Genomic DNA, 27,619 nt, shown 5'->3' with positions numbered 1-27,619 from the left:
AGGCAGAACAAGAGTGATAGAAAAAGGAAATAACTCTGTCCACTTTTGACTCTAGCCCTGCCCACCTCTGGCTTTGTCCGGACACGCAACTGGCACACATGGCCCTTGGCAGAATACCCCTGAGGGGAAAATGGCCCTCAGTAGAAAAAATGTTTCCCACCCATGCTTTAACCCCGTTGCAACCAACCTAGTTACTGTTTGAATAGCATCATTTTATCTTTAGTCATTTAGTTGTATCAGGGCAGAGTCAGGAATTTCCTGTTGTTCCTGTTCTAGGAGAGAGACAATACAAGCTTCCTGAATGCTGTGTCTTAAACCTTTCAGGATAGTAATAGCTGACTTGTCTCATTGATAATGGGGCTATCATGTGAACAAGTTCCTCGAGATTCAGAACAATGTGTTTCCATGCATCCTTTTCTGTTTCGGCACAGAGTAGCAGAGGTGGGGGGAAATGCTTTTACATAATTCAGTGGTGTATCCATGGCTGGGCACACACTATACCTTTAAGGCACATTAGATGCACATTCATTCCTCAAAGAATTCTGGGCCCTGTAGTTCACCTCTCATAGTTACGGTTCCCAGCAACTCTTAACAAACTACAGTGCTACCTCGGGTTAAGAGGTCCGTTCTTAACCTGAAACTGTTCATAACCTGAGGTACCACTTTAGCTAATGGGGCCTCCCGCTGCTGCCACGCTGCCACCACACAATTTGTGTTCTCATCCTGAAGCAAAGTTCTTAACCCGAGGTATTATTTCTGGGTTAGTGGAGTCTGTAACCTGAAGCGTCTGTAACCCGAGGTACCACTGTGCAGTACCCAGAATTATTTGAGGGAAGGCATGTGCTTTGAATATGCTTTGAAGGTATAGTTGTTAGGCAGCCCATACACAACTCCTATCTATCATTCATACACAAATGAGACTACTTCAGATTGAGGTAGGTAGCCTTGTTTGTCTGATGCAGTCAAAATAAAAATAATAAAAAATAAAAAATTGTCCAGTAGCCCCTTATAGACCAGCTAAGTTTGTTCTGGTACAGTCATACCTCGGTTTGTGACCGCCTCCGTTTGCGACCGAACGGTTTGTGACCGCCACGGACCCCGAAGTGTTTACAGCCGGGTTCCACGGTGCGCGGATGCGCAGAAGCGATCTGCGCAGCACATGCGCAGAAGTGCTCTATCGGCGCTTTGCACATGCGCAGAAGAGCCCCTCGGTTTACGACGAACTCGGGGAGCGACTGGCTCCCCGGAACGAATTGCAGTCGCAAACCGAGGTATGACTGTATAAGCTTTCATGTGCATGCACACTTCTTCAGATACATGAGAAATAAACATGGAAATAATGAGTTATTTAAAAGGAATATGCTCAGGAACACTGCTGAGGTAACTAAATGTACTAGATCTAATCTGTGGCCTTCCAGATGTTGTTGGACTAAAACTCTGACCACTGGAGCTGCTGGCTGAGTCTGATGGGAGCAACTACACCTGGTGGGCCACAGTTTTCCCCATCCCTGGTCTAAATTGTGACTGCAGTCTCTCGTTAAGAGGGCTGGAACCAAGTCTGGAATTTCTAGGTCAGGCCTGCTATTTTAGCTCTTATTCTTCCCGCTAGATGTCCTCCTTTTCTGCAGACCTGTCAAGCGGAAATAAACACTGGAAATAAACAAAAATAAATCAAAGTGTTGAAAGTAAGGTTCTGATTGGGGCTGTGGAGAAGAAACTGGACAGGACAGTTATACTTGAAGGCGCTTCTGATTTATTTCTTTTTAGAATGGAATTTAAAAGGCATCAACTTGCCTGTCATAGTAACACAAATAATGTGATTACATGTACTATCCAGTTGCACATGGTTCTTACTCTGAAACCGCCTATTTTCCACACATTGCCCTAAACGCATAACAAGTTCTTTCAATAAGGAATCTGGAGATATGGGAAAGATGGAGGTACTATCGATGGATAGTTCAACGCAGCACCTTCCATCAATCAACTCAGTTGATGTGGGACCAAAAAGGCTTTTATCGGAGAGAGCTGTCCGTGCCCTTGCCACATCTGTCCCTGCTGCAGCTCATTGCCAGAGCATCTGCTTTGCATGCAGACAGTACGGGGTTCAGTTCCCAGCCTCTCCAGGTAAGGTTGGGGATGTCCTGTCTGAAACCCTGGAGAGGCACTGCCAGCCGGTCTTGGTTGATCCAGGTGGGCCAATGGTTTGACTCAATGTGAGGCAGCTCCCTATGTTCCCTTCCTTAACATCCCAAACAGTTTCCTGCTTTGCCTTCAGAAGTAACGCAGTTCGTGACCAAGAGATGGGGTCTTTTATGTAGTGATGCCTTGTTTGTGGCACACTTTCTCAGAAATACCCATTGGTCACCAACCTTATTATTTTTGAGTCTTTTATAGTTTGTGCTAGTACTATTTTATAGTTTGTGCTAGTACTATTCTGGCTTTTTGCAGGGAGGAGAGGCAAATATTTAAAAATGCCTTGTTTTTTTTCTAATTCATGCTGCTGCTGCAAGTTGCCTTGAATAGTGGAAGCCATAAAATAGAAAACCGTACATTGAAAATGAACTCTACTGATTATACTTTGTTAGTGGAACAGTCTCCACCCATGTTGTCTTTACACTGGATTCCTTCCCATGCTCTGCCTGAATCTCAAGCTTCTAGTCTTTGCTTTTAAAGTTAGCTGCCTGCCTTTTTTCCTTACCTGTATCTCCATCCTCACCTTCGTCATTTCTCTCTTTCAAATATCCTTATTTGCACACCTTCTCTCACCTCAGTTCCTTCTGTGGTCTCTATGCCTAAAATATCCTTTCTCTGCTGGTCAAACTGATTCTTTCTCCCCTCTTAAGCTGGAAGTTTAGCAGAACCATACTTCTCAAATCTGATCATCATTCTTTGCCAGCTAACTCTCTTTTTCATCCAGTACTTACCACTCAGTGCTAAACCTCTCTCAGTATCTTGTCCTTGGCATTGGGACCATGCCAGCCCTGGGTACAGAGTCTGGTATGTTTTATTTATTGTAAATATCCCATTTTGCAGCTCTGAAAGGCTCTCAAAACGATTTACAAAAGATTATCCTGATAAAAACCACATGATAAAATAAATAACATGGTGTCAGCATATCCTTACCAGTTGCTAGGAATCACAAGGAGTAATTTTGAATCTCTGATTTTGGCCCAGTGGACCAGGATGGAAAATTCCCACTTTGACTGACATTCACAGGAAGAGAAATGCTAGGGTCCAAGAGTGGGAGTTGCTTGGTGGTCCACACCATAGGAACAAGAGATCCACACAATTGCAAGGTCATTCTGGAACTGATGTCACCACCTGGTTATAGTGGTGTCGTGATGGAATTTGTGCTATTAGGATAATCAGAGTATATTGACACATTGGCCCCATATTTTGTGGATCTTCACCTGGGTTCTCTGTGAGGAGGTGGGGAAATCTACATACATTACACTCATGACCTGTTTGCAGACTTGTCATAGGCATCTGGTTGGCCAATGTGAGAACAGGATGCTGTAGATGGGCCTTTGGTCTGATCCAACAGGGCGGTTCTTATGTTCTGATCGTGTCAAGATTATTCAGGTGACATTTCCTGCCCTCATCCTATAACTTCCCTGGTGTCGTCCTTCCACCTCTGCCCAGTAATCAGCAGTTCCTATCTACTACTGTACCATAATACTCTTTGATGCTAGCAGTTGGAATTTGCTCAGCCCATGATGGAGGCAAGTGCTATTGGTACCAAATAAATATTAAATAAGAATGATAATATATTCTCCTGAAGTACCAAAGTTTATGGACAGCAGTGTCCCATCAAGTAACTGTGGTGCCAGTTTGGTCATAGCATTCTTTATGGGCTAAGACATCCGATTCTTCCTGTTTGTTTCTTCTCTGTATTGTTTCCATTCATATTAAAGTGCTTAGAATGTCATTGTACAACGTCAAGCTGGTTGCTCCTGTTTCCCTTAAGAGACCTACTCCCACAACCTTTCCCAGTTTCTGGTCCATTGTTCAAGCCATTATCTCTTGTGCTTGTTAACATTTCCTTCCATCTGTCTTCTTGATGGGTCTGAATTAATGCATCTGCATTCACCTCGGTTATAGAAAGGCTGTCACTGTGGCACTGTCACTACAGGAAGTATTTAATTGTGTAACCTGTTGACGGCATGTGTTTCCTTTCTTCATCTCCTCTGAAGCCAGTTTTATATGTTCATTAATGTGACTTGAACTAAACATTACAGAACTCCAGCATGCTGGCTGAACATTTAAAATCAAGAACTCATTTGTTATCTGAGATGCTATGGGTATTTTTTGTCAGGCACAATTCAGATACAGTACCTTTTCCTGGGAAATGATGCTTTTAGAGAGAATTTGCACTTAAGATATTAGACTGGATGCAAGACTGCATTTAGCAGGGAAATTATTTTCCACATATAAATTCCGCTAAATTGAACAATTCTCCCCCCCCCCTGCAAAATCTAAAACCATCTTCTTTCAATAGTTATTTACACGTGTTTTGCTTCCAAGTATGGAAAGATGATGGGACTTTCCAAAAGCAAAGTTAGCTTTACAAATGTCAGAGTAAGGGCATGCTCTCCATAATCAGACTTAACAATGTCTAGAATCGGCACGTGGGTCCGTGGTCTTTCGGCGGCAAACATGGGCAAAGCCAAGCACCAGGAGTCGAGGGAAGAGCCGGAGCCCGAAGTGACCCCAGAGAAGTTGTACCACGAACTGGTGGAGAATGTGAATGCCATCGCGCGCCTCCTCTGTCCTCCCGCAAGTTGACGCGCAAGCTGTACAAGTGCATCAAGAAAGCATCAAAGCAGAAACAGATCCGGCGTGGGGTGAAAGAGGTCCAGAAATTCATCAACAAAGGCGAGAAGGGGATCACAGTTCTTGCAGGAGACATACTTCCTATTGATGTCTATTGCCACATCCCCATCATGTGTGAAGACAGGAGCCTTCCATATGTCTACATCCCTTCCAAAACGGACTTGGGAGCAGCTGCAGGTTCAAATGTGTGTTATCATGATCAAGCCCCATGAGGAATATCAGGAAGCCTATGATGAGTGTATGGAGGATGTGGAGGCTCTTCCCCTCCCTTTGTGAAGAACATCAGTAAGAGATGCTTCTAAGACTGACAAACAGGCACTTGCCTGGGCAGTAGAGTGACCCTGATTTTAGAGGAGCGGGACAAGGAAGAGAATACAGCAATTGGCACAGTCACCAGCCCTGTGGCTTATACCCGCTTCAAGTGCCAGTTATTAAGCAACTGATTTAGAAACAAGTTATTGACTTGTCTTGCGACAAGAGAAGTTTGTGAAGCTGCGGGGGGGGGGGGGAGTGGAGAGATTAAACTAATTAAAACACTTGTTAAAAAAACCCAACAACGTCTAGAATCAGTATGCATTGATACCACATGGTACCAATATTCTATTAACTGTATTTTTTTAATAAAAAAATGTCTTTACTGATAGGGAATACAGAAAGCATATAATTTGTGTGAGTGCTATACAATATAACTTGATATTTAAATATTCTATGGATTTATATAATCTTTTTCTAAACTTAATATGGTTGTTGTGACATTGTGTTGGAGATTTCCACTAGTCAAGAAAGTACTTTTCCTTGCTTGTTTTGAACCTGTTCTCTTGTTCAAACTCTATTGAAACATGTAATCTCTCTTGCCCTTTTCCACTCAGTTAATGATTTTATTTATGTGATATCAGTTTAGTAGTCCTTCTAGCAGTTTCCTTTCTAACTTTTTCATCTTGGACCAAATCCATTGAAATCGTGGCCACAATATTTTAGCCCCGTGCATCAATTCTCTCCTTGTGTGAAAGGTTTACTGTGTGTGCTTGATCATTTCCCCCCTGCTTGCATCCATTCTGTTTTAAAATATGGGAAGTTTTCACAGGGCTGAGCCTGACAATGTACACTGTAATCCTCTTCATGTGTTCACAAATGCATTACTGAGTTCTGTGGGATTTTCCATGTATACACAAGATTAATGTCATTGAAAGGTGTTGTCTGTTTAGATGCTCTGACCTTTCCTGGGACTTGATAGTGCAGAAAGAGGGTACTAAAAACGTTTTGTGCGCCTATGATAATTTCTAAGAAGATACAGTTAAAATAATATAGCAAAACATTACAGTACTTGCACAATTTTAATGTTGCTGTTTTTCTTGGTTTGTGATTTCTGTAGTTTTTAATTTAGTTTATTATGTTTCAGGGGGTATTTACATTTTCTTTTTTTCCCTTGTAAACCACTCTGGAGATGATTGAAGGGTGGTATAAAAATATTTTCAATCAATCAATCAAGTAAGTTATAGATTCCTTATTTATAAACACAAAGCATTACTCATGGAATTAGAACTGCACAACACTTCTAAAAGTAGTTTGCCAATCTATGCAATCTTACATTCAGTTAGGAATGTCACAAAGCCTATCTTCTTTTGCTTGGAGTTTTGCAATACATGTAGTAGGTGTTCTGTATGACCTGGATAATGACAAGGAGCTATATCATTACCGCCTCAATGAAGCAAAGCTTTTCTACTCATGTACACAGGGTAGATAATCTTTCAGCTGATCTGGGAGTTATGTGTAAGAGCACGTTCTTTAACTGCACTTTTAGTCAGCGGTCTAAAGAACACCATCATTTCCTGACACTATCTTGGAGTTCCCCCAATTCCATGGGAAGCAAAATTCAGCAGGTGCAGCCCTCCCCTTTACTGCATGTCCATGCTGGTAATAAGTTATACCTACATAGTTTCTACCTTTAAATGAAGCACATCTGCCAGGAAAGTAAGCAGCCTTATGGTGTAACTTAGTAAAGCTGTAGCTTTCATATTTCACATAAGGGATTTTAAAAAAAACACCAACAAATGGCAATTCACCATTTATCTGTATATATTACCTCAACTGTTATGCACTACATATTGCAAGTTTTCTGTATTTTTTCTTTTAAAATTATTGTTTTATTCAACAGGTAACTATTTAATTTTACAGTGGGACCTCGGTTTATGAATTTTCGGTTTACGAACGCCGCAGACCCATCTGGAACAGATTAATTCACTTTCCATTACTTTCAATGGGAAAGTTCGCTTCAGTTTATGAACAGACTTCCGGAACCAATTACACCCATGCTTCGGGTTAAGTACGCTTCAGGTTGAGTACTCCGCAGACCCGTCTGGAACGGATTAATCCACTTTCCATTACTTTCAATGGGAAATTTCGCTTCAGTTTATGAACGCTTCAGTTTATGAACAGACTTCCGGAACCAATTGTGTTCATAAACCAAGGTACCACTGTATATTTTTGTACTGATGATCAGTCCTCTTCTGCTACAAGTGTGTGTGTGTGTGTGTGTGTGTGTGTGTGTGTAAATAAAGTCTAAGTAAATAAATAATCTGAAGAAGTGTGCATGCACATGAAAGCTCATACCAATAACAAACTTAGTTGGTCTCTAAGGTGCTACTGGAAGGATTTTTTTAAAATTTTGTTTCAACTACTGTACAGCAGACTAACACGGCTACCTACCTGTAACTAAATAAATAATATATCGAGTAAACTCCCCCCTCGCCATTGTCTTCTGGAATCCCCCTAAAATTTAGGTCCAAATCCTCCAACTCCAAAATCTTACCCATTAAAAAATAGCATGGGGCATACCTTGACATGTCAAGTTTTTTATCCAAACTGTAACAACTCTTCCCCCACGATGCGAGATATTTTATTTATCAATTTATTTGGCGCATCTGTACCACGCTCTTCAGCCAAAAAAAGGCTCCTAGAGCTGCTTACAATGGAAGTAAGGCAAGTCCCCCTATCAAACAATGTTTTATTTTTTTTAAAGGCACACAAGGGAAAAGGGACCGGGAGGGATGAGGAAAACCAAAATCAAAGCTCAAAACACCGAACAAAAACAGCTGTTCCTATTTCGACTCCCAGGAGGCAAGGGGCCAGGAAGGCGGTGCCTGGCAGAGCTGGGACTCCAGGGAAGCTGATGAAACGAGGCCGCCTCCGAAAAGGGCCCGAGATTGGGAAAACAAGGGCCAGGGCCTCGCCAGGTCCCACGTCATAACGTCCTCCGAAGCTAGAGAGGCCGGTTTCTCGACGCCCCTCCCACAATCCCTAGCGCGAGCCTGCCCGGAGCGCCTCCCTCCGGCAGCAACTGCCTGTCGGGGTCGCGTGACAGCGCAAGAGCAGGAAGTGATACGAGGGCGGGCGCGGTGACGTGGCAAGCGGAGGCGCATACGCAGGCGCAGGAAGTTGCGTGCTTTTGTGTTTTGGTCCAGGAGGAGGAGGAAAAGACGGAAGTTGGAGGCCGCATCCCCTCATTTCCCCCCCTCAGCAGCCTCAGCGCACTGTGAGGTACCGGAGCATCCTAAAGCCCTCATATCCCACCTCTCACCTTACCCACCCGCAACCGGAAGGAACAGGCGCTCGCCGGCTCCCCTTCAGTCACACACTCGCCGGGGGGCGGAAGTGGCGAGGAGGCCGCAGCTTCCCGTCAGGGCCAGGTAACGACTCGGGGGGCCGGCCGGGGGGCGGTATGGCGGGGCGTGGGGGAAGAGGCGGAAAAGGCCTTAACGAAACAGGCCGGGACCCCCCTCCCTCGCGCGCGCGCTTTTCGTTCCTTATTTTCTCCTCACCGCCCCTTCCGACAGCGGCGCCCCGAATCCGGCGGTGTCGCCGTCGTCGTCGTTTTTAAGTCGGCCGGATTCTCCTTTCCACCCTCAAAATGGCGCCCCCGTTTCCCCCACTTCCTCTTATTCCCGGTCCAGCGAGTGAAGTGGGGCTGGCTGGAGGAATGAATGGGGAGGGCCGCCCGGTCTGCTGAGCGACTGAAGGGTTGGATTTCGGGGTGCGGGGAGGGCGACGCAGCCATCCCGGCTAGCAAGGAGCGAAGGGAAGGCTTACGGGGCCTCTCCAGGAAAGAGGTTTTTTTAAAAAAACAAAAAAACCCGGCGTGTTTCGCTCTGCAGAGTGGCCGGGAGAGAAAAGCAACTCCTTCCTTTTAGGTTTCCCACGCTTGTGGCGAATCAAAGTGTGTGTGTGTGTGTGGGGGTGATGTTCAAAAGGTGTCTAGGTGGAGATAGAATTAAGAAAGTAGCTTGTTTGTTTTATATCGGTGGACGCTTTGCAGTCGTGTTAGTTTGATTATACTGTGGTGACAATGTGAGATCAGGGTAAGAAAAACTTGTTTTGTGTGTGTGCGTGCGTGTTTTTTAAATCCAAGCAATTCCAGGTGTATCTCAGGGGCAGGACCTCCTGAACAGTTCTTAACGTGTAGATAGAGACTAGTAGGTGTTAACGTTGGCTTCATCTTTTAAAGCTGATTTAAAGAAAATTTAAGGCTCGAGCAATTTGAATGAAGCGCAGGTAGTTGCAATATCATCACTTCCAGTTCCTTACTCTGTCATTTATGTAGCTGTCCATCAGTTATTGACTGAATTAGAGGCAAATCATTAAATTTGAGCACTTCAGGATTAATACTGTATGTGTCACTCACTAATTTGGTTGGGTGGTTGATCAATGTCTGTGATGTACATGTAAAGTGCAGTAATGTTTAAAACAGCTTAAGTGGAAATCCCTTTATTTAAAACTTTCAAGTACTTTGTGCTATTTGAATCTGTTAATTTATATAAATACCATATTTGTTTCTGTGCAATAAGGAGTCTGCAACTACAATGCAATGTATATGTGAATAGTCAGCAGACAAATGCATTAGATATCTATGTAAAAGTATTGAGTAGTTGATTGTGTGATAACTTGTTGGGCGCACACTTTGTTTTCCCATACAAACTCATTACCGGTATGTATGCAGTAAAATTTACCACAAATAACAATGTGAAGCACTACTCTAATAAACTAGTATTTATTTGAGAGTTAAAATATTGAGAAATAATTTAGAACATATACAAAGCACAGAAATTACCAAGTTACAATTTCATACCTTACTGAACTATTCCATATATTAAACAAACAACAAATGATATCTTCCTAAACACACTTAGGCAGCAATCACACGTACAGTAAAGACTGAATTGCTTGAAACTGACTTCTGAATGAAAATGCGTAAGATTAGGTTGCCTAGCATCGACTTTTTAGTGAATTTGGATGAAAATTCTTTTCATCTATTCCCCTATCTACAACTTGGCCCCCTATTTATATCTATTTTCATGCACAAAGGAACCCCAATGTATTTGTCCCTCATGAAATGGTATTCTCAGAGGCTCCTCCTGGTATTTTATGATGTAGTATACTGATTGATTTATTACAGTTTGGTTATTATTTTCATATATGTATTCAAACTTGAAAAGAGTTAAGAAGTATTCAATGCTGTATAAACAAGTAAACTAATATTAAAGTTGGACATTTGGTAAGAGTTACAGCAGCTTTGCATTTTAACTACTGTACTTGCCAGATATTCCATGCAGGTGAGGCTGTGGGTTGATGGAGGAAGAATGGCCGCTTCTGCCATTCATCTGCCACTTGCTTGGTCTCCATGCTGGCCACAAAGGAATTGAAGCCATTTCTTCCTTGGCCAGCAGAAAAGATAGCAAGAAAGTGGAGAAGGGACAGAGAATACCATGTTCCTCCTTTACCAGCTTGCTTGGCTTCCATGAATCCTCTTCCTTCCCAGTCATCACGTGTCCAGCATAGAAATGAAGAGGGCTGGTGGACGAGGCAGGTAGCTTCATGTGCCCCCCCCCAACCAGGTGATTGCATTTCCAAAGTGCAAATGATTTTACTAACCTGCTTTTTACTTCTAAGAGGGGCTTGCAAAGGAGAGATGGAGTTCTCCATCACCCATCACCCTCATGAATAAATAAGCAAATGAGTGTAAAAACTTGCAAGCTAATAACTGACAGTTGTATTGTAATCCTAAATCATGAGAAAAATGTCATGATAAAAATATTTATCTTCCTAATATATGGAGAAATTAGAACTGGTATATCTGTAAGTCCAGATATTTTTTCTTTTTATGAAACATTGTTTAAAAAACAAAAAATTGACATCTCATTTAGAATCTAATTGTAATTCTGTTCCACTCTATGTGGGTGCAGGGCAAAGACTCATCATCTAAGTCAAGGGTACACAACCTGTGGCCCTCCAGATGTTGTTGGACTACACCTCCCATCAGGCCTGGTCACTGGCTATGCTGTCTTGGGCTGATGGGAGTTGTAGTCCAGAAACATCTGAAGGGACACAGGTTGTGCACCCCTGACCTAAGGTATGAATGGATCACTAGTAATTTCTTCTCTTTCTCCCTTCCCTTGCACCCTACAATTCATTTCTAAATAAAGATGGCTAGCTAGGCCTGAGTGATAAATATATTGATATATTGCCCATGCCGCTCTGAGGAGCAGACCGTGATGTTGGCCTCATTCAGTGGTATATCGCTGGTGAAATCACTACTACTGAGTCCCTCTGCTAGCAGTGTCTGCTAGAGATATCGTGTTTCTCCAAAAATAAGACATCTTTTTATATTTATTTTTCCTCAAAAAAAACCATGGTGGCTTGTTTTCAGGGGATGTCTTTTTTATTAAGTATGGTACAGTTTAACCTACAATGTTAAACTGCCTATCACTATGGCTTATTTTTGGGGTATGGCTTATTTTTGGAGAAGCACAGTACAGTAGTCAAGAATTCTTTCCTCCAGTGGGTGCTGCTAACAGAGGGACTCAGGAGTGACAGCAGTTTCACCAGCGATATATCGCTGAGTGAAACCATCATCCCACTCTGCCCTCATACAGCACAAGGCACTGATATAGCTTATTCCTCCCTCTGCATCTTTAAACTGTGGAGGGGGAACCTTCCCATTCCCCAGCTGAGCTGCTGAAATTGTCCTAGCACCTAGGTGAAACTGCCTCAGCTCTCAAGGTGAGAGCTGGGGTAGTTTCACCTGGAATCTCACAGGCAGAGGTCAATGCATCTTGTTTTTTCAACATCGTGGTATATCATCAAACTGCGATGTTTCACTGCCGATACACTGCAATGTTGAAAAGCTGACATCGCCTAGCCCTAAAGAGGGCAGGGGGAATCTATAGCCCCTTTTAATTCCTATTTTTTCTATAACGAACTATAACCAGGAGCACAAAAGCTGAAGTATTAGCAATCATTGGTGGTAATTGCAGTGTTTGCTTGTTGTTTTCCCTATTCTACTCATAGGGCAGTTGGTTGTAAATCACCATTGTGTATTGGGGGGGGGGGTGAGGCCCAGTCACAACTGATGAAGCAGCAGGTAGCGATGGTGGTGACATTTAGCAGTTAAGACATAGTGCTGTAAGTTTAATGACAGTACTGCTGGCCTTGTCTTTCGGATTGTATGAACAATATATTTCTTTGGCCTTCAGATTATCAGTATTTAATTTAGATTTTCATTGAGGTAAGCAGGAATGAAGCATCAAATGAGAAAGTTGGAAATGCAAGCATTTAGTAACTGAATTTGAATAATTTTGAGTGGTTGTTATCCAGTGATTTGATGAAAGTGCAGTATTTAATAACATGGTGTAATATTTTAAGATAGGTTAGGAGCAGATGGCCATCTTTTCAGGAATGTTTAGAAATGCCTCTGTAGTTGTAACAAACGAGAAGTTGGTACATTCTTTTTCCTTGTTTACGTTTTGGCATTGAGTTGAAAAATAATAAGAGCAACAGGTTTGCCCATTGTTTAATATTTATCTTCTGTACACTTTAAGACTTACATATTTTTGTTAGAGGAGCTACATAAAGAAAATTAAGTGTAGTCTTATTAAAGTCAGAGCATTATAAAGATTAAAACATTTAATCAGCACATTTCTTTTAATTTATCAGGAGTTAAAATATCTAACATTTTACTTATATAGATGCAAGGAATATTGATTCTTTTTTGTGGGAAGTGTCTAAAGGACTTTTCCTTATAAAAGATTGAAATGTAGTACTGAACCCCACATTTAAAATTTAATTAAAAAAATAAATTGTCTGGTATTCAAACAGCTGTTTAGGCTCCTGAAAGGAGCTTGTGATAATAAAAGCTGCTCTTCACGCTTTACAACAAACTTCCTTTGCAATTCCCCTCAGTTTTAAAAGCTATTTATTTGCCTTATGACATTTTAGTTGGGGTGGCGTCTGGTTGCACGCCGTACTAAGCTCACTAGCTACATAATTCTTTGTATCTTGATAATGGTTTATGTTCTTCTCAAAGAGGCTTAAAACCAATTTTATGGAAACAGAAGTTAGCAAGAAATTGTAAAATATTTAGTAAGCATTTTAAAATGCTGCAGGAATAACTAGTTTGGCCAAATTAGAAAGTTTTATAGTATCGCCAGAATATGTGCACACTTGGAACGTTGGTGGAGCTTGGGACAAAGGTTTCCACCCACTGGGAATGCTACTTTTATGTGATGTTCTGACTTGTTAGATGTATGTTGTATGTAAGCTAAGACAGGATAGGATTCAAGCTTGTTATATTACAGTGGTGCCTCGGTTTAAGTACACAATTGGTTCCGCAAGTCTGTACCGGTACTTAACCTGAAGCGTACTTAAGCTGAAGCGAACTTTCCCATTGAAAGTAATGGAAAGTGGATTAATCCATTCCAGACGGGTCCGCGGAGTACTTAAACTGAAAGTACTCAAACCGAAGCGTACTTAAACCAAGGTATGACTGTACTTGAAATCAAAACATGAACCTTGATTTGTGTCAATAATGTATGGCAGGTGGGTGGGTGCCAGGCACATTTTGCACCTGGCTATCAGCCACTTGTGACCAAGTGAAGATGCCCAGGTACCAGGATGGTGGTGCCTGAACACTCCACTATCTGGAGAGGTGCATGCCTGGGGATCCTTGTCAGTTTTCACACACTAGCAACAGATCCTGTAGAATTCTATCCATTATATTTTATCTGCACAATCATAATGAAGAAGAAGAAGAGTTTGGATTTGATATCCCGCTTTATGAATTTCAGGAACCAAAAAGTTGTATTGAAAAATATGGCGTTCAAGCTGTCTGGCCCCAGATTGGCAACAAGCATTCCATTTTGGCATCTGTAAACCTGTTTAAGGAGCCATTTGGTGCCTGTCTTATATATCTGAGTTTCTGACACTGGATTGTGTGCAGATGATGAATCATGGGGTAATGTACTCTTAGCAACTTTACATCAATAGGTTTGGACTGGAATTGTTTTTAAGGACAGTTTCATGTAAAACATGCTACAGTGGTCAATCCTCATGGTTATAAAGGCATCACTTGTTACATTTTTAGTTCACCCTATCAGAACTTTGGGCAGCATACAGGGTTGCCATTCGCAGCCCTTGTTTCTTCAAACTTATTCAATGTAAGTTTATGGTTGAGTGGAGGCTGAATCTGGGTTTTCTTGGTACTAGTCCAACACTCTACCCACTACACCAAACTAGTGACCTATGAATGATGATTGTTGACCTAATCCCTATCTTAGAGATGTTCACAGCCATTCACCAGGCACATTGTGTAAAAGTATGTTTCTTTAGTCTGGACTTTGTGATTCAGTGATGGCTCCAAGAGCACCCACAGCTGAGAATCTATATAACTAGAAGGACTGAATACTATCAATCATTATTTTACCCCTCAAGTTGCAGTATTTGCTGCTCATTGCTCCTTCCAAGTGTAAGCTTGTTTTGCGCATTTTGAAAGTAGGAATGAATAAGGCAACACAAACTTTTAGGTGTAAGACTTATATTATCTTAATTGAAATCCATACACACAAGCAAGATATCTTTATTTATTTAATGAATTTATATACTGCCATATACCATAGGTTTTTAAAGCCCTATTTCCAATGTTGCAGTACTCATTTGTCAGACAATAAACTCTGAGCTCTTGAAATTATTATCTGTATTGGTATAGAAATTTGTAGTATGGTCTAGAGATCCAGATAGAAAACAGCTAAGCTACAGTATTCATGTTTTTAGTGGGAAACTTCTATGTTGGAACTGAATAGATGCTTCTCAGGTGAGCTGGGTTTTGCTAACCTGCTTGACGAGGATGAAGCTATATAAAGAAAAATGTTGTTGTTTGAGGTTGAGGAAACCATTTCATTTTTCCGAAGTTACAAGTAGCCATTACGATAAGTGGAGAAGCAACCAGAGTCTTGTTACACCCATCCTTTCAGTATAGTATCAGTTTCATTTTGTCCAGGATGTAGAAAGGTGGCACTGAGCTGAGTAAGGCCTGATTAATGCAGAACAGGATGTGAAAATAGTTCACGATCCAGTGGAATAATTCTGAGGAAATTCTTAAGCAGTCAGACAGGATTTATATGCAGTGTTTATGTTGACTCTGGAATATGTCCCACTGCATTAAATGTTTACATGGTAAGTGTCCTTCCAGCATTTACCCCCAGAGGCTGTGGGAGACATGAGCAGTCCCATGAGGAAACTCTGTTCTGTAAAGGACTTAACATCAGGTTACTTAGGCACTTGTATGCCAAGATTATTTCCTAAGGGAGCTGCTGTGGTCCAGAGGTTCAGCATCAGAGTAGCAGTTAGAAGATTTGAGAACTAGGGGGATGCTTGTACAGCAGCACTTTTTTTGACAGCAGTTTGTATAGCCAGCAACAGAGAAAAGCTGTGAGAGACCAAAGCAGCAGTCCTGTGAGGAAGCCCTGGCCTATGTGAGACCTAATATCCGACTACTGTACTCTTTTTCAGTAATTTCTAAGAGATTCAGCTACAGAGTGACAATTGGAATATATAAGAACTAGAGATAAAACCATATACACGCCCTAAAAATTATCGCCCTTTTAAAGTATTTTAAATATACTATAAACCACTTCAGCAAGTTCAGTTAGTAGGCAGGATTTAAGTACAATGAATGGGCCTTCCATCCTCGCCAGTATTTGGTCACAAATAGCTGCGTGTGTTTTAAAAGGTGATGGTGACCAATCCAGGATCCAGAGCATACCACGGTCCACATGAAAATGGTAGTGCATATTAGCTGGGTTTAGGCAAAGACAAGAACCTTGTTGGCACCACAGAACAGAACAGCAAGGATGGGCTTGGTCCCCATGGTGCTGTTTTCAAATATGGCAGACATATTAAATGTGACCTTGCATTTTCTTGTTTGCAGTGATATACCGTAGTATCATAAAGAAACCTTATGTAGGTAGGGGTGTAATTAGAATGACTAGCTGGCTTTACCTCATTTTTCTTTTCTTTTTTTGAGGACAAGTGTCTGTGGCAGGCATTCTGCTGTACGTGTGGAAACTTGCTTAAAAGTTAGAATCCTGATCTGAATTGTGTTGTGACTGTTATGCAGGGTTACTATGCTAATTTGACATATAGAATGCTTGTCATCACACAAATGTGGCAGCCCCACACACTTCAGGAAATGCCACCCAACATTCATGGGCAATTGTTTTCAAGGGTGAAGAATTCTCACTTGGAAGGGGCAACTATTTCCACTCCCTCCTAGCATGTTTGTGGAAGCACTTTGAATGTGATCATCTGGATTTTGACCACACACTTGTTGAAACTGTTGTCATTCTTTGAATATATTGCAGAAACAATTTATATATTTGTTCACACAGTATTTAAAATTGCAGACTGCATTAAACCAATTAGGATTTGAATTTGATACTGTTTCTTAGATCAGCAAATGGGGATTATTCTTGTGAATTACCTTTTTAAAGTTGGAGCATGCATGAGAATTGGTAACCCAGAGGGTAGACAATGACAGATGAGTTAGGGGAGAAAGTGGGTATTTCTGTAGAAGTTGCTATGTAGAGCAGGTAGAATTCAGTTGGAGTTATTGTAGCAGACAAACTGGAAACCTGTACTAACACGCAGGGGGTGGAGGGAATGTGGTCAGTGAAAAACTTGCTATCCCTCTGCTTACTCAAGTCTTTCGCCAATTGTCTCTAAGAGGGTTATTGGTTAGTACACACAAACCCAGCAGTTGCTGTGTCTGCAATCTGTGATAAAGCAGGCTTGTTGCAGCAACTGATAAGTTCCTGTGCAAAGCAGCTCTGTTGGATCAATTTGCAAAGAGACCTGATAAATGGTGTGGCATAGCAATTCAGGTTGAGCCACATTTGGGCCAAAGGAGAGTGGAATTAACAGATCATCCACCCACCCCCTTTAACATTATTGGTTCCTATAAACATTCTTGGTCCTCTACCCAGTACATTGCCTTGGAATACCACTTGTAGAGGGCTGTGTTATTGAAGTTTATGGTCAGTTGACTTCAGCCTGTCAAAAGATGAGAGACTCCCAGAGCAACCTACCCAACTCTTTATCTCCTTATTCTACCCTATTCCTAGCACATACCCATCAGCCTCTGTTGTTGGGCAAGCAGAAATGGTCAGTGCTGTAACATGTGCATTAGAGAAAGACTTCTTAGCTAATTTGTATATTCCAATTCCAGTGACAATAGAGGCCATGGAGTCCACCAGATAGGCACCACTGCTATCCACAGAGACAGTCAAGGTCCACATTAGTGTGCCTAAAACTATTTTTAATGTGAATAAAATAGTTAACGGGTCACAAGAGCTTCTTAGTTATGAGGTTGTTAGTTGGCACATTAAGTATGGTTATATGATTAACCTTAATTCCATCTACAGTGGTACCTCGGGTTACGAACACGATCCGTTCCAGGACGCAGTTCGTAACCTGAAATGGTCATAACCCGAAGCGCCATTTTGCGCATGTGCAAAGTGCAATTTCAGTGATTTTTGTGCTTTGCACATGCGGCGAAAATACTTCCAGGTTTGTGGTGTTCGTAACCCAAGGTGTTCATAACCTGAGGTACAACTGTACTATGAGGTATACAACGTCTAGCATAATTGAGCTAATTATCTATGCTTGGGGGGACGCGGGTGGTGCTGTGGGTTAAACCACAGAGCCTAGGGCTTGCCGATCAGAAGGTCGGCGGTTCGAATCCCTGCTACGGGGTGAGCTCCCGTTGCTCAGTCCCAGCTCCTGCCAACCTAACAGTTCAAAAGCACGTCAAAGTAGATAAATAGGTACCACTACAGTGGGAAGGTAAACGGCGTTTCTGTGTGCTGCTCTGGTTCGCCAGAAGCGGTTTTGTCATGCTGGCCACATGAGCTGGAAGCTGTACACCGGCCCCCTCGGCCAATAACGCGAGATGAACGCCGCAACCCCAGAGTCTGTCACGGCTGGACCTAATGGTCAGGGGTCCCTTTACCTTTATGCTTCGGGGGTGGGTGGGAATCATTCTCTTCTGAGGACTGCTTAAATGTAACTTTCAATTTATGAATTGTTGTGAATATGAACAAAGTAGACCAGGCATGTCCAAAGTCTGTTTCGGGGGGCCTAATTCGGCCTGCCGGTCAATTTTAATCTGGCCCCTGTGGTAGTATTTCACCTTTCACCTCCTCAGCAACTTCAATCCTAAAAAAAGCTTAACAACTTTGGCCGGCTCTCACACATGTTCACTTCATCAAATCTGGCCCTCTTTGAAAAAAGTTTGGGCACCCCTGGAGTTGACGCATACCTAATTTGGGTGGATATATTTTATTGCCTAACAAATGTGCCTAACAATTTTATTGCCTAACAACAACAAAAATGTGGTCACTAATTTCTGAATATTGTTTTGTGAAACAGGTTATTGGAGTTGAAGGCACATCGAGGTTCACATCCTGGAATCGTCTTTTTAAGAATCTGAAACAAGGGACTCCTTTCTAGTTTGGACATGGCCAACCGAGGAGCAACTAGACCCAATGGGCCTAATGCTGGAAATAAAATATGTCAATTCAAGTTAGTTCTTCTGGGAGAATCTGCAGTTGGCAAATCAAGTCTGGTGCTTCGTTTCGTAAAAGGCCAGTTTCATGAGTTTCAAGAGAGTACGATTGGAGGTGAGAAAATGTTGTGTATATGTGTATTACTGTATATTTATTGGCAATTGTTACTGCTGTCAATCCAAAATTCAAATTTCATTGGACAATAGCAAACACTGCACAAGCAAACTTCCCCTTCTTTTCTCTCTCCTCCCTTGCTGTAATTCTCCCCATCCCACCAAATTTGCTCTGGAACGCCATCCAAAGCAAGGGTGGCCTTCCAGAGCAAAGGTGGGGGACATTCCATCAAATACTTCTTGTTTTGTTGGCAGGCGGACCTGTTGTATTTTATCCAGTGGATTAATTATTTGTATTTGTCCCATATTTTTGTTACGTTGTGAATATTGCATATCCTTGAATTTGTCTGTTGATTAAAAGGTAATTTTTAATTTTATTAAAGCTTCTGCTGTAACTGGTTTGTGCAAGCTTGAATTGTGTAGAAATCAAGGTGTACACATACAGCACTCTTCCCCATTGTGATGCCCCCTAGTGTGTCCTGGCTGGGGGTTGAAGACATATGGAGGGCGCCAGGTTGGTGAAGCCAATCTACAGCTGACAACAGATACTTGCATTAACGTTTTTTGAAAGACAGGTGTAAATGGGTTTAATAGCCTACTCATAGATAGTAAGATAGGAAACTTCCTAGTAAAGTGTGAGGTGGTGCTTTGTGTGCAGAATGTATGATTGTGCTTTCTTTTAAAAGGAGTTCCTCCTTCATTGAGGAACTACAGCTCCTGCATAAAGATCTGGGCTAGTTGTGGCATGGGTGTATGAGCTCATAACTACTATAATTCGTATTCAGCTTCTTTGAAACTAGTAAAAAAGGTAAAGAACCCCTGGATGGTTGAGTCCAGTCAAAGGTGTCTAAGGGCTGTGGCACTCACCTTCCTTCAGGTCGAGGGAGCCGGCGTTTGTTGGTATGCCTGTTGGTATGCTGTTGATTGTGTTCCTGAAAACAGCTGTAAGTGACGTCCTGTTGTGCTGCCCTCTGGATGTCAACCACTATATAACGCCAAGGTCACAGGTTCAATCCCCATATGAAGCAGCTGCATATTCCTGCATTGCTAAATGATCCTTGGGGTCCCTTCTAACTCTACAGTTCTATGATTCAAAGATATATATATCAGCATTTGTTAGGTCATTGTGCCTAACTCGTACTTCCCAAGATATATAAACTCTGGCAGAAGGGTTTGTCTGTTTCAAGAACCCTTCATACCTCTCCAAATTAGGGCTTGTATGTTGTATATGTGACCAGGCTTTCCTGATTAGAGCAACTGTAGCATTCTACCTAATTGCTTTTTCTTGGCTTTGTTTTTTGCAGTCTTCAGATGACTAGACCATGTGAAAAATGAACATAAGGAACATAATGATTTTAGTAGCAGTTCATTCATTTTCAGCTTTGTCTTTTCGTTATAAAAAAGCACACCTAGACATTCCGTTGTTGCACCCATAACCACCTAGGTGCTGTTTAGCTCCTAGCTTTCATATCTCAGTTTCTAACACTGCTCCAGGTGCTGTTAGACCCCAATAACATCTGGAGAGCCACAATTTTGCATACCTGTTTTCCCCTACTGCTCCTTCCTTCCTGCAGCCCACAGTGTCCCCTTCAAATCTGTTCCCGCAGATCCTGAGCTGATTTGGAGTGGCGCTGGGGGCTGCATGGGGGGCACATTGGGGGTGGGAATCTGTGGCTCTCATGATTTTGCTACCTCTATCCCTCACCATTGCTCATATATGCTGGAGTTGATGGGAGTTGGGAGTCAACATCTGAATTCCACTCACTATATTCATCTCCTGGCAATAAAAAAAAGAAAGAATGTTCTATGTATGAAAACACTTCTTTTGTTTTCTACTGCGATGTGGGGTTGTGATTTATTGTATGTTGTACACTTCAGATGTTTTTTAACGTTACGTGGTTTCCAGATAAAATAAAAAGTAATGAGTATACGTTGAGTTATAAATCCTATTGCTTTCTTTTCTCTTTAGCTGCTTTTCTAACACAGACCGTATGTCTTGATGACACAACAGTAAAATTTGAGATTTGGGACACAGCTGGTCAAGAACGATATCACAGTTTGGCACCAATGTATTACAGAGGAGCCCAAGCAGCTATAGTTGTATATGATATTACCAACGAGGTAATGTGTGAACTAAACTGAATGAATCTGGTCACTTTTTTAGTGTTGCATTTGTTATTGAGGTATTCGTGAATTGTTTCTAAAAAGGCAAAATTCTTAATAGTTCTGTTTTTATGTTCCAAGTTCAATTTACGGCCAGATTCTGGCTGACTGATTTGTTGTTGTTTGTTTGTTTTGGAATAACTATATTTTCGGTATACCTTTCATAATGTAGGTTGATTCTTTAGCAGAGTTTCATGGATTGTTTTAAAGCTCGTATTTTATTTTAAATTTGTTGAATCTTGTTTTGATTTTGTATAAAGTAAAAAATAATAATTTTAAGGCTGCATTATAAAGCCTTATCTAAATATTAATCTTCAGTCATCTGCAAAATTCAATTGATGCAAAGAGGATTTCCTCTCCAAGTAAATATAAGTAAAATTTAGGGGTTTGCTAATTAAAATTGTTGTAACAAAAGGGGTATGGAGAGAAGGGATAATATTATAATATGCTATTGGGTAATGAGCGCCCACCATTGCTCTTTTTCTAAATTCTGATTGTGGTATAAACCAATGAAGGTGGAAAAGAATAAATGAGCTTTTTTTTTTCTTTAAATGATTGACAGGAATCCTTTGCAAGAGCAAAGAATTGGGTAAAAGAACTCCAGAGGCAAGCAAGTCCTAACATTGTAATAGCTTTAGCAGGAAATAAAGCTGATTTAGCTAACAAAAGGGCTGTAGATTTTCAGGTAAGTTATGTCTCTTATATTTGATCAGAAGTTTTTGTTTTGCTGGAATATTATACAGAACTTTAAAGCCCCTTCAGTCATGCTATTGTTTTGCTGCAGGTGTTTGGCAGAACTGACTTTTTATTTTGTTAACTTATGTTGTTCCTACTTCACTTGCTTTGGAAACCACACGCACAAACAAAATAAAACCTGGGAATGCAAGTGGTTTAGAAAGCAAGCCGTTTTAAGGATTTATTCTACCAGATAATTTGTGTGTATGTTACAAGTAGAATGGGCAGTTCACCCACTGCCTTGACCAACATATTCTTACTTCCTGCAAACATTTATATACAGTATATAAAAATGTAAACTGGCCATGTCCGTTAGTATCCACGTTTCACCAAAACCGCTTGACCGATTGTGTTCAAATTTTGACACAATGCCACATGCGAATATAAGAGCAATCCTGTACCGCTTTCAAAGACAGATGTCACACCTGTGCCTGGTAAAAACCCCAAAACCCCGTGTTTCAAAACACACCACTCAGGCGAAAATGCATTCTGGGAAAAGAACCAGGTTGCAAACCACCACCCTCTAGCAGCAGCTACACTGGTACTGCACCTATAAAACCTTCCCTCTCAACAGCACCTCGGCTCCCATTTACATACTAGGCCAAAGCCTTTACAGACTAGGCCGAATGGAGGTACTGACTCGCCTGGGTGGGGGTTGGAGGAGGAGAGGACGGGATAGGTCAGGACATGGTGGGACCAGTCACAGGGATAAGCTGGGGGGGTGGGGGAGGAGGGGGCGACATATGTCATGGATCGGCACAGGGTAGGGGGACTCACAGTGATGTGCCTGCGTAAACAGAACATGCGTAAAACAGGGGGATTCTGAAGGTGAGGGGAGTTTGAAGGGGGACTGAGTCTCCATTTAACAGACTGAGCCACAGCAACGTGTGGCAGGGCCAGCTAGTCTTCACTAAAATATGAGCTTTTTGGTGAAGTGGAGCAGCACAACCTCCTTTCTCACATAAATCACTATATGATGCTGTAGGCAGATCTGAAGAGTATAGTGTTCTCCTGTGAAGCTACTAGAAGGGATGGCAGTACTGTAAATAAGTTTGCAGTAGGTTAAGTTGAACATTATGTTTGTATGAGGATCTGGAGTTAAGGCTCCACTCATTCATGAAGCAGATAGTGGGCTGTTTAAACCTGACAGTCTGCCTAACAAGGTTATTGAATGTATGAAAAGGGGGGGGGAATACCTGAGTGTTAACTTTTAATTTTAATATAAACTCAATATGTTTAGTGAAAACAATATTGGTTGAGTCTGATACTGCAACCCCAGTGCATACACTGGAAAGCCATTCCTGTCCTGGAAATGCCAGGGATTGAATCTGGGACCTTGTGCATGCAAAACAGATACTCTACCACTGAGCCTTATTCTGAAAAATTTCAAGCATTAAAAACCTGGAAAATGTCCCTGCACACACAGTAGTTATGGGAGGCGCACATCCTTCTTTCATTCCCTATGTAAGCATTTATATGCCACCTTATATTAACTGCTTTAAAGGAAGGGTGGACAATTTATTACTGAGGGAAGCATCAACATTAGATTGAGGTATGCAAGTTTGCTGCTAATTTGAATACATGCAAAATATATTCATGAAGTTAGCAAATAACAAATTTGCTAGTGGTCAAGTTTTGTGTGTTCTACAATATTCTTTCCTAAAATTGGCAATATGAACATATGAACCTTCAGTGTTTTGTCAAATATTTATATGTTGAGAATAGTTAGTTTGGCTTTGACTTGCCTCTCTGGATAATGTTACTGCTAGCCTTCAGTCTTCTTTCCAAACCTGTATCTGTAGCCACAAACGTTAGAAACATGAATTTAAGACACAAGTAGCGACTGCTCCAGGCTTACATATCTTTGGAGCTGAAGATACTCATGGATGGTGTGTTATTCAGCACAAGCTGGTTTTTCTTCCATTGTATTTTAGTGAACGCCCAATTATCTCTGCAGAGTGCATTTCTTTTAAGATGCATTCTGAGCCAGAAAGATAACTAATTTATGTAAAGGTACTCCTTTCTTTGGAGGGTTACAGGCAGGAAGTAGAGGATCCTGAAGTCTGTTGTGCGAGTTCTCCTATTTTTCATTCCCACAATTGCTGCACACTTTCATACTCGCCTATCATTTTTATTACACCAGAATTGTTTAGATTTGTGATTTGCAGTATTTTTGTGTTGGTACAGATTTGTGCAGTAGCCTTTTCAAACCCTAAATTCTGATGTTGATGATGATGATTTGGGGGGGGGGGGAGCTAATCAAACTTGGCATGGTGACATTTAGCCTTTGAAAAGGAACAGTAAATTCTAAGCTGGCAGTAAAAAAATTGCTGTGTATAGTCCACAACTAAATGAAGAAATAATAAACTGGTATGCTTAATTTACAGGAAGCACAGTCTTATGCGGATGACAACAGTTTATTGTTCATGGAGACGTCGGCTAAAACATCAATGAATGTAAATGAAATATTCATGGCAATTGGTAAGTAAAGCTTTAATGGAAGGTACATTTTAAAAACATATTTGTATGTGCTTCATTGAAGAGTGTGGGACTTAATAGCATTCACCAAACAAGTTATCTGAAAGTAGTGCTTAATGGACCCATTGTTTCTGAGCACTGATTGGTTTACTCAGTAAGCTTTTGCCATTCTAAATCATACAGTACATTGTGTGACCTTTTACAATGAACAAACGAGATAAATGGCAATGTTGAGCAAAATTAGAATATTGTGAAGGAATGTACAAATCTAAAAAGCTTTATTTAGTAATATCAGTGGAATGCAGAATATTAAAAAGAAATGTAGATTTAAGGACTTCAGAGTTATGTCGCGTCTGGTTTTCAGTCCCCAATTCTTTTGAGTCTACCAGAAAAAAATACATTTTGTATTATCTACAGAATGAAGTATATGTTGTCAGCTTGTGAGTATTTTACTAAATCATGGCTTAACTCCCAAATGCCCCTTGAATGTGGAAGGCATTTCTGCTTTTGCATTGGAGGTCAAAGGTTGCTGATTTTCCCTTATATGGTTGCAGGCTACATTGTATGCACATTTTGTGGGTTTTCCGAACCCTCATTAGTGGCTTTTTATAGAGCATATAGGGCAGCTGTGGAAAGTGGGGTGGGAAAGCCTGTTGCCTGTGGGGAACACATTTTTCATTAAATCCAGGTAAACTCTGAACTTCTTTATTGGGACACTGTGTTTGCTCATGTTTGATTTAAACAGAACCAAAACTCACATTGTCCACATGTTGCGGGATAACTTCTCCATACTGGTGTGATAATCCAAGAGTACAGTGTTTTTCCTCTGCTAATTGGAGCTAGTGAAATAGAGAGTCACATATATGTTTTCCATTTTATTCTGCCCTCATTTTATTTGATTCCTTTGAGTAGGCAGTTATTTAAAAAGCATTTCCTTAATTTCCCCTATTCTGTGAGCAATTTGTAGGAAAATAGCAAGCATTAGAAAAGTGTCCATAGGTTAAAAAAACTGCCACATTTCAGAAGAACATAGTAGTTTTTATGCTAGGTATCTGAAAAGTTGATTTTGGGGTGGGTGGGATGGAAGCAGGCTTCCCCACTCTGTGGTTTTTGTGGGCAGCAATTCATTTTAGTATGAAAAATGGTGTATCAGTGGTGCCCCTTGGAGAGCAACCAGCAAGATAGGTGCAGGAACTATAGTTAGGATAGATTGGATTGGGGGGGGGCAGAGAGGGAGACGTTAAACTAGTGTTCTGGTCAATTGACATCAAAATTCACAGAAACTATTAAGTGCAAAGCTGATTTGACATGAATATGGGCATGTGGCGCAGAGGTAGAAGGACTTGAATATGTAGAATTTTCTAATCAAGCAGCATTGCAGAACTAGCAAAAGAGTGCAGAACAGACAAGAACCAAATTGTGCATCACTTCATCATCTCTTCCTCAAAAGGCCTGGTAAATTTATTCCCTCTGATTAGAAGCTCCCCTATCAGCCACAAGAACTGTCTCTCCCAGCCCTGATGTTTTCCTTACATGGCAAGGTTTGGGAGAAATTGTGTTCAGTAGGATTTCTCCTTCACTCTTATGCCCCCAAATCTCCCCAAGATTTTGAGGCTGAAGGGGAAATGAAAGGGAGAAGTTCCATTGTACAAGTAGAACAGCAGGTTTGTATACCACCCTATGTTTTGCAGTTTTTTAAGGTCCAAATGACTTTGGAGGTCCCTGATTTGGTTTGGGGGCGATTCAGAGCTGTCTCACTTTGGTGCAGCGAGTCACATACCTCTCCAAATTGGCCTGATTTCACTTAGAATCCCGTGCATACCCTTACGTGCTTGTATAGAATTGTCATTTGTTAGATGTGAATGTGTGTAGGAAACGCTTACAAAAAAAGTTTTAATGATAGTTTTTAAAAATTACCTTTCCTTGCAGCTAAAAAGTTGCCGAAGAATGAACAACAGAACGCAGGGGCCAACTCTGTCAGAGGAAGAGGAGTAGATCTTACTGAACCAACACAACCAACTAAGAGTCAATGCTGTAGCAACTAAACCTTCAGCTGCTTTAAACTGTCTTGAATATTCTTCTGCTTCCTAACTTGTTAATAACGAAGGAATTTGGAGTGTTTAACCTGGCCCAATACAGCTTCCAAAATCGAAGAGACTTACGAAATAATCATTCTGTATTAGAAATGACTTTGTCCTAATTTTTAATAACATGCATGTATCACTGGCTGTTACGTTTCAGCAAAAGAGGGGGGAAATGGAAGCTGGATAGACTTGCTTCAGTTGAAAGGTTTATAAACTGTATCACATGTCATTAGGGATAGAGACTGAACTACTCCATGGGTCTGCAGCTAACTGGTTAGTTCCTCAAGCTTTGGATATTGGTTACTGTTAGTGAAATAGAATTGGGATTCTCCCTTTGTGGTATTGGGGGGGGGAACCCCAACTATAACACACCTTCTAAAGATCCTATAAGCTTATTCACAGTATTTATGCAAAATGTTGTTTATGTGGGTATCTACCATTTAAATATACATTCCACATTTCCATAATGTAACTGCAAAATATGTGCAGCATTAATAATTTTATGGATCCTGTGCTTGCAGAACAATTGGTTTTTAGTTGTTCCACTATATGTAAATGTGTCAACCCAGTTTAAAGTAAAAATCAAGTTTAATTCAATTTTTTTCCCTGTTTACAAAATGGCACAGCTAATGAATTCAACATCTAATGCAAAATTTCCCTCATCATAAACTATTGAGACATGTCCAACAAAAACTAGATATCGTGATTTTGGTTTTAATCACTGTTGACCATAACACAATTATCTTTCCCCTAAGAATAAAATCAGTCAGTGCACTAACAATTATGTACATTCAACTTGATTTTAAATTGGGATATTAATGTACTGTAAATAGGGTACTGCATTGTAGTCTACATCTGTTTAATACTCTGTACTATTTAAGAGTTGCTTAAAAGTATACAATATGTACAGTTACTTTCAAGAGCTAACATTTCTTTCCCCCATATCTCAAGGGGATTAAGTTCTTCCTTAATGGCTAGAACAGTAATAAATGATGCTCCTGTACATGTAACATAAGTACTACTGTCTGTCTGTAATGAAATCTGCAACTTTGTTTTCCAAAGTCCATTTTATTTTGATCTGTCCAGTATATTGCACTAATTCTTTAGTTATTTTCATTATATGAAATCTACCAAGTGTCAGAAAAGATGATTTAATCTATTTAAATGTTGAACTGCTAGCAGAAACTTACATGTGCAGATTGTAAATTTGCAGTAATTGGGCTTAGCAAGGAAAATGACAGTTCACCAGTGTTTAGTTTTATATTGAGGTGCTCAGGTTTGAATAAAGTGGTATAAAAAAAGGAAATAATTGTAATCAGTCTTT

The 27,619-nt window shown here is 40.9% G+C and overlaps 2 protein-coding genes and 1 pseudogene across 2 annotated transcripts in view; 2 read left to right on the top strand and 1 right to left on the bottom strand.

Moving 5' to 3' along the window:
- Window positions 1–8,893, bottom strand: part of EFHB (EF-hand domain family member B) — a 31,591-nt gene extending 22,698 nt beyond the window's left edge. The window contains exon 1 of the mRNA XM_088654461.1: window positions 8,652–8,893. The gene's annotated coding sequence lies outside the window, so the exon portion shown is untranslated. The remainder of the gene's footprint in view (window positions 1–8,651) is intronic.
- On the top strand, window positions 4,656–5,218 carry LOC148684219 (H/ACA ribonucleoprotein complex subunit 2-like protein pseudogene; annotated as a pseudogene).
- On the top strand, window positions 8,288–27,604 carry RAB5A (RAB5A, member RAS oncogene family). Its single transcript, XM_035129339.3, has 6 exons — window positions 8,288–8,519; window positions 18,586–18,836; window positions 20,805–20,956; window positions 21,561–21,683; window positions 24,121–24,214; window positions 26,141–27,604. The coding sequence occupies exons 2-6, from the start codon at window positions 18,674–18,676 to the stop codon at window positions 26,254–26,256; spliced, it is 648 nt and encodes a 215-aa protein (XP_034985230.1). The 5' UTR covers window positions 8,288–8,519; window positions 18,586–18,673; the 3' UTR covers window positions 26,257–27,604.
- The last annotated feature ends 15 nt before the right edge of the window (window positions 27,605–27,619 follow it).

This window comes from Zootoca vivipara, chromosome 11 (genome assembly GCF_965207765.1).
Source record: "Zootoca vivipara chromosome 11, rZooViv2.hap1.1, whole genome shotgun sequence".
In the NCBI taxonomy this organism is placed as follows: Eukaryota; Metazoa; Chordata; class Lepidosauria; order Squamata; family Lacertidae; genus Zootoca; species Zootoca vivipara.
This window is presented reverse-complemented; position numbering and strand designations above follow the sequence as displayed.